General features: G+C 34.6%; 2 protein-coding genes across 3 annotated transcripts; both read right to left on the reverse strand.

The window, feature by feature from the left end:
- Window positions 1-255: 255 nt before the first annotated feature.
- On the reverse strand, window positions 256-2,459 carry LOC137735659 (LOB domain-containing protein 15-like). 2 transcript variants are annotated; one of them, XM_088696728.1, is made up of 4 exons: window positions 1,850-2,459; window positions 1,624-1,668; window positions 1,122-1,377; window positions 256-830 (listed from the first exon to the last, which is right to left on the reverse strand). In XM_088696728.1, the coding sequence occupies exons 2-4, from the start codon at window positions 1,635-1,637 to the stop codon at window positions 426-428; spliced, it is 675 nt and encodes a 224-aa protein (XP_088552854.1). In that variant the 5' UTR covers window positions 1,638-1,668; window positions 1,850-2,459; the 3' UTR covers window positions 256-425. The 2 variants fall into 2 exon arrangements, with proteins under 2 accessions (XP_088552854.1, XP_088552853.1); XM_088696727.1 differs by having other exon boundaries at window positions 1,624-1,756; window positions 1,850-2,457.
- A 10,170-nt stretch (window positions 2,460-12,629) lies between these two features.
- Window positions 12,630-13,815, reverse strand: LOC137734475 (uncharacterized). Its single transcript, XM_068473737.2, has one exon. It carries the CDS (start codon window positions 13,570-13,572, stop codon window positions 12,961-12,963), a length of 612 nt encoding a protein of 203 aa, XP_068329838.2. The 5' UTR covers window positions 13,573-13,815; the 3' UTR covers window positions 12,630-12,960.
- Window positions 13,816-18,204: the final 4,389 nt, after the last annotated feature.

Genomic DNA, 18,204 nt, shown 5'->3' on the forward strand with positions numbered 1-18,204 from the left:
GATCAAATAATAAATTCAAAAACATGGTACATGGCAGAGAGGTACTTCTGCATGTTCAACATAATACCATGAATAATGTGCAACAACAGAACAAACTAACACGTTTGACTTTGGTGGCTAGAGTACGAGTTTTAATTTGGATACATGCTATATTTCGTCCAATATCTACGGAGAAGAACAAAAAGTGGTAGAAATTAAAGTTAATAAGTAGCATGCGGAAAGGAACATAACAACCAACAATATCTGGCGACAAAATAAGGACCTAAAATGGATTGACATTAACTAAGAAACTAAAAACCTTCCAAGAAACAGTATATCCACTATAAAACGTCTCTCTTTATCATCATTTTATTCCACTTGAAGAATCATCATAATAAGAAAATTAAATGGGATCGATGTCTTAATTTCAGTCTAAAAATTAAAGTTTAACCAAAGAAGGAAACATTTTCACTTGAAAGGGAGCTATAATCCGCGGCACTGGTTTGTTGATTAGTGTACATAGAAGAAGAAGATGAAGTAGGAGGCATAGGAGGTGGCGGTGGCGGCGGTGGGGTTGGCTGTGGGGTCTGGGGCAAGGAAGCAGCAGAAACAGCCCCGGAAGTAGAGAACAAAGCCATATGATGAGAATTAGATGGAAGGAGATTGGCTTCCCTGTATTTGTATTTAAGTATCTCATCCCTTACTGCGTTGAGCTCAGCTTGTAAAGATTGAATTTGTTGTTGCAAAGCCGAAATTGCACCCATGCATCCATACACCGGATCTCGTAGCCTCACATTTGCTTCATAAACAAGACTATTTGCTGCATCTGCTCTTTGAGTCTCCGGCACCTCCTGATTAAATAATTATGTGCACGACGCATAAGGTAATTAAGAAACAAGAAATAAAAATCCAGGATGAGAAATCTAAAAGATATACATTATCGATAAAAACCAAATATTCTTTTTAACGAAAATAGTGAGGGAATTGAAGGATTAGGATTTATTTCATAAAAACCAAATATTAACAAAATATGGACAAGATGAAGCTTGGCACCAGTATCAAACACTTTTCTCCGAAATTGAAAGTACATGATGAATGCATAATGATGACTTAATAAGAATTAGGACTTATAGTTTAATTACCATGAGCATCTTCGAGACGTTGCTGGCACCAAAGACCTTATGGACCGAAGCAAACTTCTGGGGTTCGTGGGGAGAGAAGTAAGGAGAGAAGGGGCATTCCTGTGCACACCTTCGTCTGAGGAGTTTACAGGCAGCACAAGGAGTGATGGTGTTTAGGGTTCCTGGAGGGCCCAACATGTGTCTTCTTCCCATTTGATAATGGGAAGAAGCATCAGTTTCTCTCTTAAACTTCTTGCCTATCTCATCAACTCTCTCCCTAGAAGCAGAAAATTAACACATAAACAAAATTGTGATGACACATATAATACAAATATAGAAAGGGAATTGATTCCGCAAACTCTTTTCTCCTTTTGCGCATTCCTATTTATTTCCGTTCCTATATATTCTTTTGATTTCTTCATTTCGAAGGCTAGGAAAAAACAGGTGTGCAAGGAGAGAAAAATTTGCGTGGAAGTCAGTTCCCATAGAAAACGTTGCAATTATATGAAAAAATAATTATTACCTTTCTCTGGACATTCAGGCATGCTCTCTCAGGGTGGTGGAGTTGCTAAAGGAGAAAGAGAGGAAGGGTTGAAGAAGGAAGTATAATATAGGTTGTACAAATTAATATGAGTGAACTTCAAAGGCAAGGTACACTATATAAAAAGTAGTCTACCGTTAATATGGTTTTATAAAACAAATTAAGAGACAAAAGGGGTTGGAGTGTTAAGAGAGTTTAAACTACTGACTCTGATTATAAGAAGGGGAGCAGAAAGCTGAGGAACTTTTGTTTGTTGGTGCTGAGAAATATTTCTTTGGTTGATGTACGAGGATTCCAGAATTATAGTTCTCCAGAATCCAATAGAGCACTCTCAGTCTGAGATAAAAGCATCAATGGAGAGAGAATAGTGAGAGAGAGAGGGAAGAAAAGCATAAATGCCAACTCTGTGACCGCTAGCTCTCTCTCGCTCACGTGTGGTTCCTTAAATGTGTTTTGACTTTTTGAATCAACCATTTGATTTCATGCCTGCATGTGATTCTTGCTTCATTCTCAGGAAAGACCTAATTAACTAGTTTTTTTCCCTTTCTTTTTTCTTTGAGAGTTGAACACAAATTATCTTATAAATAACACACATGTTTTTAATTAATAACCTATGACAAACTATTATTGAAAATGAAAAACTAGCTAGCTCCCGATGAGTGTTTAGAATTAGAGAGTACAACTGCTATTTGCTGATACCAAATGTCAATCTACAGTACATGTCTATAATATAATGTATAGTTGAACACACTCACTTTGACAAAAAAAAAAAAAAAAACGCACTCACATAATTCGTTATTCTTCTCCATAAAGTATTTATAAGACACAAGATAGAAAACTAATTTCAAACAAGAAATAAATCAATCCTAATTGAACAAGCAGGCCTAAATGCATAAGGGTAAGGAAACTTAATTTCCTCCTAAAAGTTATTTTGAGAAATAAATTAGAGAAATAAAATATCTCTTCTCTATTTTATTATTCTTTAATATATGTATAACAACAATGTTAATGTATCAGGAACTATATTAGTATGTCTCGGTACCAAACATTTTTTTTCTCTTTCACGTTTTATAATTGAGGAGATATATCTCACTATTAAGTTGTAATAGGCATGTTAGCTCCTTGTCAAAATCAAGAACCCACCCTTGATGAAAAAGCCTGTATCTGGGATCTTGTTCCGAAAACGAAGTTTTATATCGGCATCACGTGTGAAACCCGCAATTTGTACTTGAAGATGGCTAAGACCAACTTTAGACCCATATGATTTAGTCAGAACTATAATCTGTCAAACATTGATTTTCCCATTCTTTACAACTAGCTAATACGTACATATGGATCAACAGCAAATTAGTTCAAGCACTCCCTTTTTCCTTCTGGCATATCCAGCTAGATGGGTTAATTAATCGAAGTGAGTTATATATATATATATTCCTTGTCTAATTTAGTGAGTCATATTTACAAGCAAAAGAATCACACACACAACAATACAATTGGGATAAATCAAAAAATATACATTAGAAGTCATATATAAAAAGAATATAGGACAAATGAGGTTTGCTTGATGGGACGAAGAACTAATTCATGTCGAAAGTTATTTTTTCCTTCCCCTTGTCGGTCATCTCCCAAACTCCTACTTCAAGGAGCTTTCTAACTCTATAAAATTACTCAACACATCAGTGATGTCCACAGAAAAAGACTAGGCACCATTCAAGATAAGTTATATATTGCGACGTATCTATAGGAGTTTACCTACATTTTCATAGAAGGAATGCATTGTGATTAATCTAACCTAGTTGTCTATTTCAGCTATCCAAATGCTGCGTTGTCCATATTTTAACTAGTGCTGTCAACAGCTTCAATGATTGTATGCTTTGTTCAATGATTCGTCTGGCTAAGCCGCAGGCCATCAGAGTTTTTTTCTTTCTTTCATTCGATTAATAGTTAGCTTAAGAAGAAATCCAATGCCTTAATATCGAGTTGCGTGCCGTTATAACATGGGCACACTTATGCTTGGAGAATTGCGTTGAAGAATGTAAAAAAATCTCACATCATAAACTTGACAAAAAAATATATAACTTGTATTCAGTGGTATTATTTTTAATTGTATTGAAGTTTTTTGTAATAAAATTTCATACCTATTAACGTGCAAAGATGTTGAAATAATTTCTCGATTGACTAGCTCGATCTCATCTCTCTCTCTCTCTCTCTATATATATATATATATATATATATATATATATATATGAAAGCTGCATGCAACTATAACAGTAGTGCAATCTAATTAAAATCGTTGGATTAAACAACAAATGAGAAGATTAGACAAATACTTAAGCCAAGTTTCCAATGACCTAATTACTAAGACAAGGGGAATGAGGAATAGTATTAATATATATGTGGTCTGTAGTAGATGGGGCAAATTCTTAGTTGTGAATTTGCGGAGTGTTATGTCAAGGGTGGGTGGTGAAAGGGAGGGAAAGGAAAAGAAAGAATAAATTCCGAAGGGAAAAGAATTAATAAAAAATTGGAGGGGATTAATATTTTAATTTATTGTGAAATGTGAAATTTATATATCTGCATTGCTTAGATTGTAAGAAAATGGCACCATCTTACAATCTTGTTTGACCCGTATTTTAAGGCTCGCAAGCCGCCCCGATGTTCTCTCATCCCCAACCTACTTTCTCACACTTTCACTCTCTAATCTCTCTGCACCAAAACCTAGAACTTTATTATCCGCCATTTTCTTATGCCAATAGGTTTAAAGTTGCTTCAGATAAAGAGTAACTCCAGTTTTTCAGCACTCGTGGTCATTATCACGTGATATTACTATTTCACTTAATAAAATTTAACAAGTTTAATTATAATACCATGTAACAATGTTCCGAGTCCACACCTACATTTCACCATTTGCGATGCGATTTGATTTGATGTGATGAAGCCTGGCTAAAGCTACCTCACGTTTTCATTTTCGCTTTCAACTCTTTATACCGACATTCGTTTCAAATTTTTAAATAATTAGGTCAATATATGTATATGGTAGCTACTAGCCATATCAAGAAATCCACTATAAATAAGCTGTGTGCATGAACTTTGGTTGCAAAATGTTGTTATCTAGTTAAATTGTTAATCTATGATAGCGTGAGATCTCTTCCACTGGTCACAAGTATAAAACCTGAGACTTCTCCTTATCCAGGTCCTCTGCATCCTTAATAGATTTATCTTTCTATCATTCTAAGTAGAGGAAATTAGATATAAGTCCAATTTATATACCCTTATTAGGTTAAATCTGTGGATGGCTGGATCGCTGTTAATCACTAGACTTTGCCCTTATCGTTACAAAATATATGCATGCTAGCTAGCTGGGGAAAATGCTAGGTTTAAGGCATATATATTCATCACTGTGGATTCTTGGATCATTGACATTAAACTCAATGACGGAGTTAAAATGGGGTCATTATTTGTCCATAATTCCAACAACTTCAAAAACCCTATGTATATTGTGTTTGACCCTATAAACAACTATGGCAAACTAAATTACAATTTCTTCTTCCTACATCTTTTTTCTAACTTTTTTTATCATCTATGTCTTCCTTTTCTTTCTTCTTGTGTGACTCTATTGTGCGCACCAAATGCTCAACGAAATGATTTAATAATTAAAAAGTCTTGGCAATATTCAATATTACTCTACAATTTCCTATAGTCACCCTTGACAAGTCTCTATATATTATAGTAGTTGTTGACGTATATTGACATAAGCCTTCAGCATATTTTGGCAAGAATCGACATGTTCCTATCAAGTGTTCGACGAAATGGTCCAATGAAGTTTTTTTTTTTTTTTTTTTTTGGCCAAAATCATGACCCCCTAAATCATGACTCTGCCACTGGTAATATATACATCACTATGGATTCTTTGATTGATCGACGTTAAACTCAAACGGGATAACATGATTTTTGTGATAAAATTTTGGGTAAATTACATTTTACCCCCTCAAGTTTATGGTCGATTTCAATTTCTTACAACATCTGTAAAACATTTTAATTTCATACATTAACTTATCATTTTATTTCAATTTCATACAACCGTTAAAAATAAAATAAAATAAAAATAAAAACCCATAACCCCCTTCGTATTCCCCACCTGACACCCCTCCATCCCCTCCAACCCCTCCACGACTCCACCCCTCCATCCCCTAAAATTATCAATTTTTAATGGTGGGAAATGTGGGCAGGTGAAAAAGGCCGTTAATTTCGCAAATCGAAATCCGCGTGAAGTTTGTGCGTGTGTTTGTTTAAGCTAATTTTAAATCTCTAATCAAACCCCATATCACACAAACCCACAAAATTCAAATGTCAAAACCCTCATCTCGGATCTTGCAAGGCCTGCTAAGATTTCATCGCAGCCAAATCTCAAAATCCTCATCTCCGTCTCTGCCTCGGTTGTCCTTCACTAGGAGGAGCTACCACTCCAGCAATGGGCCTCCTCCACAATTTCCCTCTCACCCGAAAACAGTCCCCAGAGGCGAGGTTGGCAGATACTTCAACCCGGGTATAGGCCTAGGCATGAGGTTTTTCTCTTTCAAGCCGTGGAATTTCAACAAAATCGATGCTAAGAAGGTGTAACATCCCACATCGCCTAGGAGAATGAATCTTGTAAGCCTTATATGTATATTCTCGTCTCTACCTAGCATGAGGCCTTGTGGGAGCTCACTGGCTTCGGGTTCCATTGGAACTCTGAAGTTAAGCGATTAGCGCACGAGAGCATTCCCATGATGGGTGACCCACTGGGAAGTTCTCGTGTGAATTCCCAGAAACAAAACCGTGAGGGCGTGGTCGGGGCCCAAAGCGGACAATATCGTGCTTCGGTGGAGTCGAGCCTAGGATGTGGTGAGGGCCTGAGCCAGGATGTGGTGAGGGTCCGGGCTGGGATGTGACAGAAGGTGTTTGATAAGCCGCTCTTTGCGACATCATCGGCTTTCTCGCGGTACTAGAAGGCCATTGGGTTACAGATTGAGGCATTCTGGAAGAGGACAATCTGGTACTGTTGGGAATTGGGGAAGTACTGTTGGGAATTGAAGAGGGAGGAGTGGATCGGAGAAAGGGTGGCTCGAGTGGGCAAATGGTGGATGATAGGGGATAGGAAAAAGTGTGAGGGCCCAAGTCGGGATATGGTAGAAGGTGTTTGATAAGCTGCTCTTTGCGACATCATCGCCTTTCTCGCGGTACTAGAAGGCCATTAGGTTGCAAATTGAGGCATTCTGGAAAAGGAACAATCTGGTGCTGTTGGGAATTGGGGAAGTACTGTTTGGAATTGAAGAGGAATGAGTGGATTAGAGAAAGGGTGGCTCGAGTGGGCAAATGGTGGGTGATAGGGGATAGGAGAAGGTGTGGGGGCCCAGGCCGGGATGTGACAGAAGGTGTTTGATAAGCCGTTCTTTGCAGCGTCATCGGCTTTCTCGCGATACTAGGAGGCCATTGGATTGCAGATTGAGGCATTCTGGAAGAGGAACAATCTGGTGCTATTGCGAATTGGGGGAGTACTGTTGGGAATTGAAGAGGGAAGAGTGGATCGGAGAAAGGGTGGCTCAAGTGGGCAAATGGGGGGTGATGAGGGATGGGAAAAGGGGATGCTCGGGTGGAGAAGACAAAGGGGGTGGAGGGGTGTCGGGTGGGGAAAACGAAAGGGGTTCTGGGTTTTTATATACTTTTCTTTAATTAATTATTTTAATATTTTAAAATTTTTATTAAGTGTTTAGCTACGTGGCATAAATATGGCAACCACATCAACAGAAATGGGGACCTCATATTTGCCACATCATCGCTCAACAATTAACTTAACAGATTTTTTAACTATTGTATGAAATTGAAATAAAATGATTAATTAAATGTATGAAATTGAAATCTTTTAAAGATATTGTAAGAAATTGAAATCGACCCCAAACTTGAGGGGGTACAATGTAACTTACCCTAAATTTTTTGATACGATAATACCTTATTGAACTTTCATGTTCTTATTGTATTCAATTACATTAGTACAGAAACTGAGGAATATGATGGTGGCATGTTTGGATCGTTTTTGGAAGAGTTGAAAGTGTTTTTTTTTTGACAGTTAAAAAGGTTTAAACTACATTTGGTATAAGAGTTTAGAATGGTTCATAAAAAATATAGAAATTCTTCTTCATCTTAGTTTCATGTATCTTTCATAAGCTTCTTTATATTATAAGGGGTACGTTTTATGTTCATGAGTATGTGTAACCTTTTTTTTTTTATTTAATAAAAATTTTACCTCTCGTAATGCGAAATTTTAATTTAAAACATAAAAAAGAAGCACTTGGAATTTTAATGACGATTTCAACATCTTAATAATAAGGGGTTTTATCACAAATGGTCTCTGAAATTGACCCTTCCCATCAAGATAGTCCTTGAAATTAAAAATATATCAATGTAGTCCCTGAAAATAGGTATCGCAAATCAATGTGATCCTTCTGTCACAATTTTGTTAAAAATTATGCAAAGTGCTGATGTAGCACGTAAATGGGACCCATAAGCCATTTTTTTCGAATATGGATCCTGGGGATCCTCAAATTGTGTCCGTTCATCGTATATCGTGCAGTTAGTTTTTGTCAAGTACTATTCATATTTAATTTTAAATAAAAGTATTTAAAATGATTTCTGGGCGCACGATGTGAGGATCCTCATTAATTTTTTTCTCACAAATGGTCCTTGAAATTGACCCGCGACACCAAAATGGTCCCTGAAATTGACTCGCGACATCAAAATAGTCTCTGAAATTGAAAATTGATCAATGTAGCCCCATAAGTAAGTGTCTTAAATCAATGTAGTCATTCCATCACAATTTTGTCAAAAATTCTATTATGTGCTGATGTGACACATAAATGGGTCACACAAGTCTAATTAAATTAAAGAAAATACAAATAGGCTTAATAATTTAATAGTTAATAAAAAAGTTGTGAAAAGAGAGAACTTCATAGTGCAAAAAGATAAACCAGGTTACAAGTAGGCCCTACTATAAGAAAAAAAAATTTCATAGTGCAAAAAGATATTAAGACAACTTTTTAATTAATTATTAAACTCACATCAGTACATAACAAAAAATTTTGCAGAATTCTGGCAGAAGGATCATATTAATTTGTGACACATATTTTCAAGGACTATATTGATTGATTTTCAATTTCAGGGACCATCTTGATAATATGGGTTAATTTCAAAGACCATCTTGATGGCGTAAGTCAATTTCAATGACTATTTGTGATAAAAAAAAACAAGTAAATCTTGTGGGACCCATTTATGTGTCACATCAACCCTTAACGGAAGTTTTAACAGAATTGTGACGGAATGACTACATTGATTTGCGAAACCTATTTTCAGGGACTACATTTATCGATTTTCAATTTTAGAGACCATCTTGATGGTGAAGGTCAATTTCAGAGACCATTTGTGATAAAAACCCTTATAATAAAGACACTTCTAGCAAAAAAACACTTGTGATAATAATTACAGAAGCAAGATATTTATCTACACGCCACCAAACGAAGTACTGTGGTTTAAGACATTGATATATAAATAAAAACCCAATGGAAAACGAATAATGTTATACTTACCACATTTGAAAGGCAATACACGTGGTATACAAAATGTGGTAAGTGTAGCATTTTCAACCTACTGGATTCAATTAAAAATAAAAGGGCATGTATGGTAACATTTTGAGAAATAATTTTGAAGAACTGTTTTATAAAACAAAAAGGACAAATAGGATTTCTGATTTGAGAACGATAGTTTATTCCAAAAATGAATTTTGAGAATGAAAACATTGAAAATGCATATGGTACCAATATCTAAAATGGTGAATGGGGTGAAGAATGTGATGGTGGTAGTGGTGGCGATAGTGGTCGGAGGTGCTTGTGGTGGTGATAGAGGCGGTGGTGGTGGCTTTAGCAGTGAGACATTGGAGGTGGTGATGGATGGCTATGGTGGTGGGGTGATGGCGATGAATAATATGGTGGTTATGGTGGTGTTAGCGACGATGACAGTGGTGATGAAAAAAGTGCAATGGCAGTGATTATGGTAAGACGGTGGTGGTGGTGTCATTTGATGGTGAAATGGTGGAGGTGGTCGTGGCCTTGGTCAAGGGTGATGTCGGTGGAGGATGTGGTGCATGATGGCAGTGATGGTGGTGAGTGTTAAAAATGATCACAGTTGGTGATGATGGTGAGACTATGAAGAATGTTGTGGTGGTGATCAGGGACGGATCTAGCACTGGCTGGGTTGGGCTATAGCCAACCGAAAATTTCCTCTCCCAACTACCACCTTTGCGTTGTAGCCCAACTAGAAAAAATAGTTCACGTGGTTGCGATGGGCTCATTTTATCAATCTGTTTGAGAAAATTAGGGATTGAAGTCATTAACAGGTAATTTAAAATTTTGAAACAAATAAGGCCTCGCTGAAATTTTTGAAAATCTCTGGACTAATATAATTTGACTTTAAAATTTAGCGCACCTCGATTTCGAATCCTGAATCCGTTCCTAGTGGTGGTGTTGGCGATGGTGACACTAGTGGTGAGCATACATTATTATATTTTTTATTAAAAAAACCTATTTTATATGTATATTTTATTTTTTATTATTTTGAAAACTTTTTTTAGAGTCCCCGCATACATAATTTTTAACTCGTTTTTATATGGGCAAAACGAAAAATTGTTTAACAAAACGTTAATGGACGTGCCCAAAATTTTTTGACAAATTTAAAGGAATTATAATCTTAGCCCAACCTAAAATTAAAAAGGCCCAAATTGCCCGAATGATTTAAAGTTTAGTTTAGCATGAGCAGTGTTTCTAACTACCTCAGATCTCTCAAAACAGGAGATTATATTCACACACCTTAAATTACTTCTCTCATACCTTTTAAATTTTTTAATATTTTTTTATCAAATGTTAATGGTGTGTAAAAAATATTAAAAAATTAAAAGAGTATGGAAGAAGTAAATTGGGGTGTGAATATAATCTCTCAAAACAAAACTTCTTGAAATATTGGTTGCCTAGACGAAAATACAATTCCAAATACTAAGATGATAATTTTTTTTCATAAATTTGTCGATATGTCGTCAATACCTGAATAATGTGATTGACAATGCCATAAATATTTATTGATAATGTCATAGTTATCTAATTTTGATAATCTTACCAAATTGAGATACTTATTTCAACCAATTTTGCAACTTTTTATGACCATGCCTATATATCAAACGATCATAATTTCCCTTCCAAAAATTTAATTGTATCACTCACAATTAGACGTGGTAACAATTTTTTTTTTCTTTCATATGTCGTGTTAACCACAAGTCACATTTTAACAAGACATATGAATCCGAACCCTTAAGCAAACTGACAAAGACTATTTAACTCAATTAAAATTATTTTTTAATGGTTCATTTAATGGATGACCTGTTAACGAAAATCATTATATTGAGATACTGTTTTAATTAATGATTTTGACCTATACACTTGAGAAAAAAAAAAAAAAAAAGTGTTGAGCAAAATAATAAGATTAGTATGTACCCCACATGTTATAATACTAAAAGTCGCGCTTAATAATCTCAGTTATAAGGGTACGGTAACAACACAATACATCTTGAAGAAGAATAAAAAGGTTCAAATTCAAATGAATGGTCTACTGAAGAGCAATATATCTTAAAATTTGATCCAAGAAAATCATGTACGAAACACACTAAGAAAATAAACTATGATTATAAAAAGCTTTTACTTTAGTTGACTAATAAATTACTAAATTCTCTTTATCATTAATGGTTTAAGGGGTGATCCGCATTTTGACTTGAATTCAAGTGTCAACAAATTCATGTCGTTTTAACAAATCGTTCAACACGATGGTGGTCAAAAAATATTAAAATGCATCCGTGTAACTTTCTAATCTCTAGAATAATGAATTTCCGTGTCAAACTACTAGCTAGTCCACCTTTAAAAATCGTGTAACACTCCCAGCACCCCAAGAAAAGTTAAATTTATTAAAGGACATGATGAAATGAATAATGTAATGATAAAGATAATTTACGTTTTTTGGGGGAATATTCACTGTTTTGGTTACTTCATTTTTATGATCCATCAAATTCAAAGATCTAGATCATTGAAATTTGATTCAACGATTATAAACAGAAGTTCATTTTAAAAATTAAAATATCGTTGGATCAAATTTTAATAATCTAGATCTTCAAATTTGATAGATTAGAAGGAAAGGATCCAAAAAGATCCCTTTCCCATTTTCATTTGACATATCCACGTGAGTCGAGGAAACAGAAACAGTTCTAGCAGGACTACTGTATTGTACGCATTCAATTCCGCAGGTTCCATATTTTATACGGCAGGAGATGCCACAATCTGAATTTATATTATTCATTTTAATAATAATATAAATTCAGATTACATGCAGCTCCTTCTTCTTCTTTTTTTATTTTTTGTAAAATTTATTTAATTGCAGCCCCTTTCTTAAATTATTGGTTTAGCTCCCTTTAATCACGTGAATATTAATAACCAGCAACTGTACCTACTCCAGAGCACTAGCAAAAGTGGAAGTAATTGAAAAGTTTTATAAGCCTAATAATACAGAGTTGTATTCACTTTTATGAACATGTAGAGAAGTCCTATCAGAGTAGGAGATTGAAACAACTTACTCGACAGTGATGATTTACAAGATAAATAATTGTTTATTTTTTGTTACTAGATTGTCTCATGTTTTTAGATTAATACAAATCAAGATGCATGAGATAATAATACAAGATAAGTAGATAATTATTGAGATAATAACAGAATTAGATAAAAACACAAATTATGGTCCAGACTCGAGAACAGTGGTTCTTAATTATCAGTAATGTGATATCTGTTATCTTTAATCTTTTTTGTAAACAGTATTAATTGCAGTCAAATAATTTAAGCACTCAAAATCAACATTACTGCGAAGCTACGTTGTGTAATATTTCTTTATAAATTATCACATAAAATAATGGAAAATGATCATAGAAAACTGAATTTCACATGCATTTTGTTGGAATATTGATCATGAGATATGAGATCAATGGAACCATCCACATGTTCTTGTCCATGGCAGTCCACACACTGCAACTGCATGCCCACTTACGCTACTAGAATTAATTAAAATCTAATGTAAAACCCAAAAATAAAAAGATTTAATTAACACGACCATACAGAAAATTCTAATAAAGCAGCAGCACCTCGGCGATTCATGGTTTTACAATGGACAAACACGCAAATTTCATTTTCCTCACTGAAAAGCAGGCTAGCAGCCTCGGATCCCATGAAAATTAGTAGAAATATTACCTTTGCGTTTACCTCCAAAGCATAAAGTTGAAGTAGGTGATCCAGAATTTTGATGATGATGATGATCATAATAATCTCCCCCATAATTATTCTCTAATGGCATCCTCGAAACCGAAAAACATTGATTTTTTCGACCCTTTTTGTTTCTCAAACCTGATGAAGAATTCGATGACGATGACGATGATGAGTAGGATGCTGACAACGGTGATGATGCCAATGACAACGATGATGATGGTGATAGCGATGGCAATGGCGATGCCATGTTGGGTGCCTTGAGCATTTTCTTCAATGACCTAAGCCTGGAAAGAATGCTGCCTAAAAACTTTGTTTTGGAGCTAGGGTTTTGCTGGGTGTGTTTAAAGCTGCTTGGACGGGTAGTGGAATAGGACGGAGGAGGTGTGAGAGGAGGAAGAGAAGACTCTGAAAACTTGTGCTTGGGTGTACCCGGCTGTGACTCCCACTTGAATGGGATAACACCAGCTTCTCCATAGTAAACCCTGCAAGAAGAGTTGGCCACGGATGCTTCCTTGGAGACAATCTTAGAGGAAAGGCACTCGTTTTCAGTCACCATTTTTGAATCTGGTTTTTGGGTTCTGACTGTCTCTGGCTTAGCTACTTGGCTAGCAAGAGAGGCAGATCTGAAATTTCAAGATCCGAAGAAGAAGCAGCGAGGTAGCTGACGACGATATTGAATTGAATAGAATATCTTGTAGAGTACTGGTTGCAGTTGAATGTGGGTCGTCTAGTATTAATTAATCTAAGGTTCCACAAGCAATAATACTAAACCATATTCCACATTTGATGCACGCAAAACAATAATACTAAACCATATTCCACAATTGATGCTGATTTCAGGAATTTGTCTCTTATATGGGACATAAACCTCATGAGCTTAAATTAGTAAGATTATATCTCTCAAAAGAATGTGATATTATAGATTTTTTTTTTCTATTTTCTGAAATTATTTTAAAAAAATATCATACTTAAAATAAAATTTTCATACTTAAGCTTTTAAGAGTTTATTTGAGAGTATTTTTGTGTCAAGCACTTTAGATCATAAATGCTTAACTAGAATCTTTTTTTTTTTTTTTTTTTTTATAAAAAAACATAAATAAATAAATGAAATACTTCTTGGAAATGTTTATAAAAGAAGCATCACTAAAAGTGTTTCTATGATCTAAAAAATGCATCTGATCTTTTCAAAACAATCTCAAACAAACCATCAGAGTGCTTGATAATATTACGGCAGAAGAAGTTGTGAGTCATTTAATGTGTTAAGTGAAGAAATTAGTTGCGAACTCATCATTTACGAAATTCAAATGTAAAATTATCCACAAAAAGAAGTACCACTAAATTATAATATTAAGTAATTATATACGTGGCATCTTTGATAAATTAAAATAATATTATTGACGCATTCCATATTTGCAACTACCAAAATCATAAATAGATTTTTGGAAGAATTTTATTTGATCATGTGATGACATGGATATAGCAGGACCATAAATAAACGATAGCCATAACAAAAACAGTTGAGAAAGTGTGGGATCTGGTTAGGGATGAGCTCTGTATCATAAATGAGAGTTTGTCGCGGTTCATATGCGACTCGGCCTGAGTGGTTGTTTTGATGGTAGCAACAACTGTACAGGAAGCCTGGTTGTGCTGGTTCTTTTGGCATTCACGCCAAGGTAATTTGCTACTCATAAAATAAAGGTGAGGTCTGTCCTGCTATCCCGAAGGCTTGACTTGAGCACGCTTAATTTGATCTCCACATGAGGCGACAATAAATCACTCATTCGACTCATCCAACATACAACCAATCACTTCAAATTTGACTTCCACATGTGCTGTTTAAAAAACATGTCTATCGTTGCAATTTTTAGGGTTTATCTTTCTTTGAGATCGACCACTTGCCTTGTGCACAATTTGAACAATTTCTCTTGGGAAGTCACACGGATAATGTCATTTATAATGATGCTAATAATTGAGGTCAATAGACAGTCTAATCCATGTTAAACTACATTTGCTGGCTTTTCATGAGAAATAAGTGGATTAAATAAGTTCCTGCGACTCCTTTTTTCATCATGTGACACACGTGATTAGAAAAATAGAAATAAAATTGCATGAACTTGTGCTCTTTAAAATATAAAAAATGGCATGTTTACTTAGTGCTATTGGTATGAGAAGCATATGAGTTTCTCATTGAAATTTGTAATCAAACTAATATCCTTAAATATCAAGAATCATATCAACTAAAAAGAACTAATTAATGTAATTCTCTTTCTTTATTTCCCCTATTTCTAAATTCTTTGATTAATTCCTTCTTCTGTGTCTGTTAAGTAAACAGGAACTTTTTGTACATTCTTTATACAGTGTCGATTATGGGTAACAAATTACATGCATGGCGGAGTCAACATAGGGTCATTGGTTGTCTTTGACCCCAACAACTTCAAAATCTCATGTATATTTGGTTGTGTATTGTATATGACCCCTATAAACACCTAAGGCAAACTAAATTACAACCTCATTTCCTACTTTTTCTTCTATTTTCTTCTAGCTATCATATTTGTCTTCATTTTCTCTCTTCTTGTGTGCGACTCTATTATATGTGGTCGATGAAATACTTTAGTTGAAAAGCTTTGGCAGTTTTCAACATTACTACAGTACAATATCTTGCATTCATCCTCAACAAGCCTCTACAAATAATAGTAGTTGTCAATTGGTAAAAATTTTCGGCATTGGTTGACAAGTATTGGCCGATGCCTACTAGATGCTCGATAAAAAGGCAAAATCAGTTTTTTCCTTTTTTTTTTTTTTTTTTTTTGATATTATGACACTATTATATGAAAATTATGGCTACGATTACATTAACAAGTATTTCCTTTATTGGGAACAACATACATCAAATTCGTACAATCAACGCGAACTTTAGCTAGCAGACCTCCTAATGCGCATGTGTAGTTACTGCTGATGTGCTCTAATTAAAATGTTCAACAACCCTACCAGATTTTGTGCCCTAAATTATGAGTTCATGTCCCACGGCTTTAAAACCAGTCTGAACCCTTTTGCCACCAAAAACAAGGGAAGAAGAGATGCTTTGCTTTCTCTTAAGTTTGTTTTCCTGGTGACCTGGTCACTGCATGCATGATGAAATCGTTGGGGGCCTCGGGGCAGTTACACAGTTATTAATATTCTGTTTACTTAGGTATGTAATAGCAATGTTCTAAAAGACGTTAGGCGCTAGTCGGATGGTGGGTGGACAGACGGATTTAAATAAATCTATTATATTTCGTATGAATAAGTGTCTGCTTATAATTAAAAATATATATACTTTCATCATAAACTACTAAATATAATGATATACATATTATGAAGTATTTGAACATAATAAAAACATGGAGATCAAAGATATAATGTGTGTTCATTTAAGTAGTAACAAGTCTCTTACAATTTATTGAAAAAAAATAAAATGTAAAATGAAAGTTATTTATTTTCTGTCTAAGTGAGTTGCGACCTAGGCGGGTGCCTAAGCAGGTTTGGACGGACTAGGCATGTGCCTCAGCAAGTTTAGGCCCTTTCTTAATTTTCAAACGCATAGGTATTAATCGGGGTATTCCCCTAGGCAGAGCTTAGGCGGTACTAGGCGGAAATTTTTAGAACAGTAACACTATGTTTGGGTGAAGAAATTTAAAATTATTAAGGAATTTAAAAATGACGGAAATTGAAATGACGAGATTTTATTTTCTAGAATTTGTAAATTTTCTTGTTTGGTTAACCTAAAAGAACAATGGAATTGAATACGGAATTTGTTATTTTTAAACTGTCAATCATAGAAATTGAGAAATGACACCTATTTACATGGAATTTGAACTTGGGATTTGGAGGTCCCAAATTCCAAGTTTTTTTTCCACGCGGAAATTCTAAATTTCTATGTTTATGAATCCAAACGAGAGAATTGGTGCCTGTCAATTTATAAATTCTAACTTTTACCAAAATTCTATGTTTATTTCCCTCATCCAAACATAGTGTAATAGAATTACAGTTTTGCTTCTGGTCAGTTGTGGACTCACTCACGACAATCGGTCACGCAAATATATGTATTCAAGCAAGAAAGCAACCATATCCATGTTGCAATGCGTAATCAACGGAACTTAGATCATGAACTACATACCATCCTTTTTATTATCAGGTTTTTCAAGTATGTTTCGGAGTGTCTTATGTTTTAAAAAAATTTCATTGTTAGATTTTGATCAAAGCTAAAATGATCAATCTAAATTCTAACATTCAAACACGCTGGAATCTAGAATACTCCATATCATACATAGGATTTTCGTTTAATTACTTGTACTCCAAGTTGCAAGAAATTATCATTGGGGCGACAAAGACAATTATGCTTTACTATTTTTATGCAAGGGTATGCATATTTTATTGCATTCTTTACTCATTAGCTTGGTATATGTGACTCATGTTCAATTGAATGTGAAAGGGGAGAAGTTTTTTTAATGTGCCGGAAATACGGTCGGTTCATCAAGTGTAATAATATAATTGGTTGGAAACTTAAAGAAAAAAAAAAAAATAATTCCAATAAATTGTATTATTACATTTGATGTCCCTGACCGTATTCCTAATACATTAAAAAATCTCTTATGAAAGTGTGACATTAATTCATACCAAACAAAAGTATGACTCATTGAGTAGTGGATTACTGTGGATGTGGTCCATGAACTGACATGATTAATAGAGTATCGTGCTAGAAGTACTAGTTGTACATTTTTGATGATATTATGCTTTGTGTTTGTTGATACGAATTAATTATAATTAACAATTCGTGGGGTCTAGGGTGTTATATATGTTAGACGTATTGATATCGTTGATGAAATCATGTGGTTGTTGACGTGCGTGTTTTAAATTGTTTACCAATTCGTGTAGACTTCCAATGGGAACTCATTTCGAGCTAAACTTTAGCTAAATAATTGAAAAGCTATTTAGCTAGTCGCTTTTGAAGTTAACTACTACTTCAACTTCTCACTTTCAATTAGCTCAGTCCTTTGCTTATAAATGATTTTAACTCACTTATATTATTCAAACTAATTCATTATGCAGCTTAGCTTATCTCAATATCTTAATATAAAAATATCGTATTTTTTTTATAAAAAAAAAAAACCATGCACGTTCGAGCTTTTAAAGTGCGTTCAAATATTTT

The sequence above is a fragment of the Pyrus communis genome, chromosome 7 (assembly GCF_041283825.1).
Source record: "Pyrus communis isolate YQ-2024b chromosome 7, ASM4128382v1, whole genome shotgun sequence".
NCBI classification, from domain to species: domain Eukaryota; kingdom Viridiplantae; phylum Streptophyta; class Magnoliopsida; order Rosales; family Rosaceae; genus Pyrus; species Pyrus communis.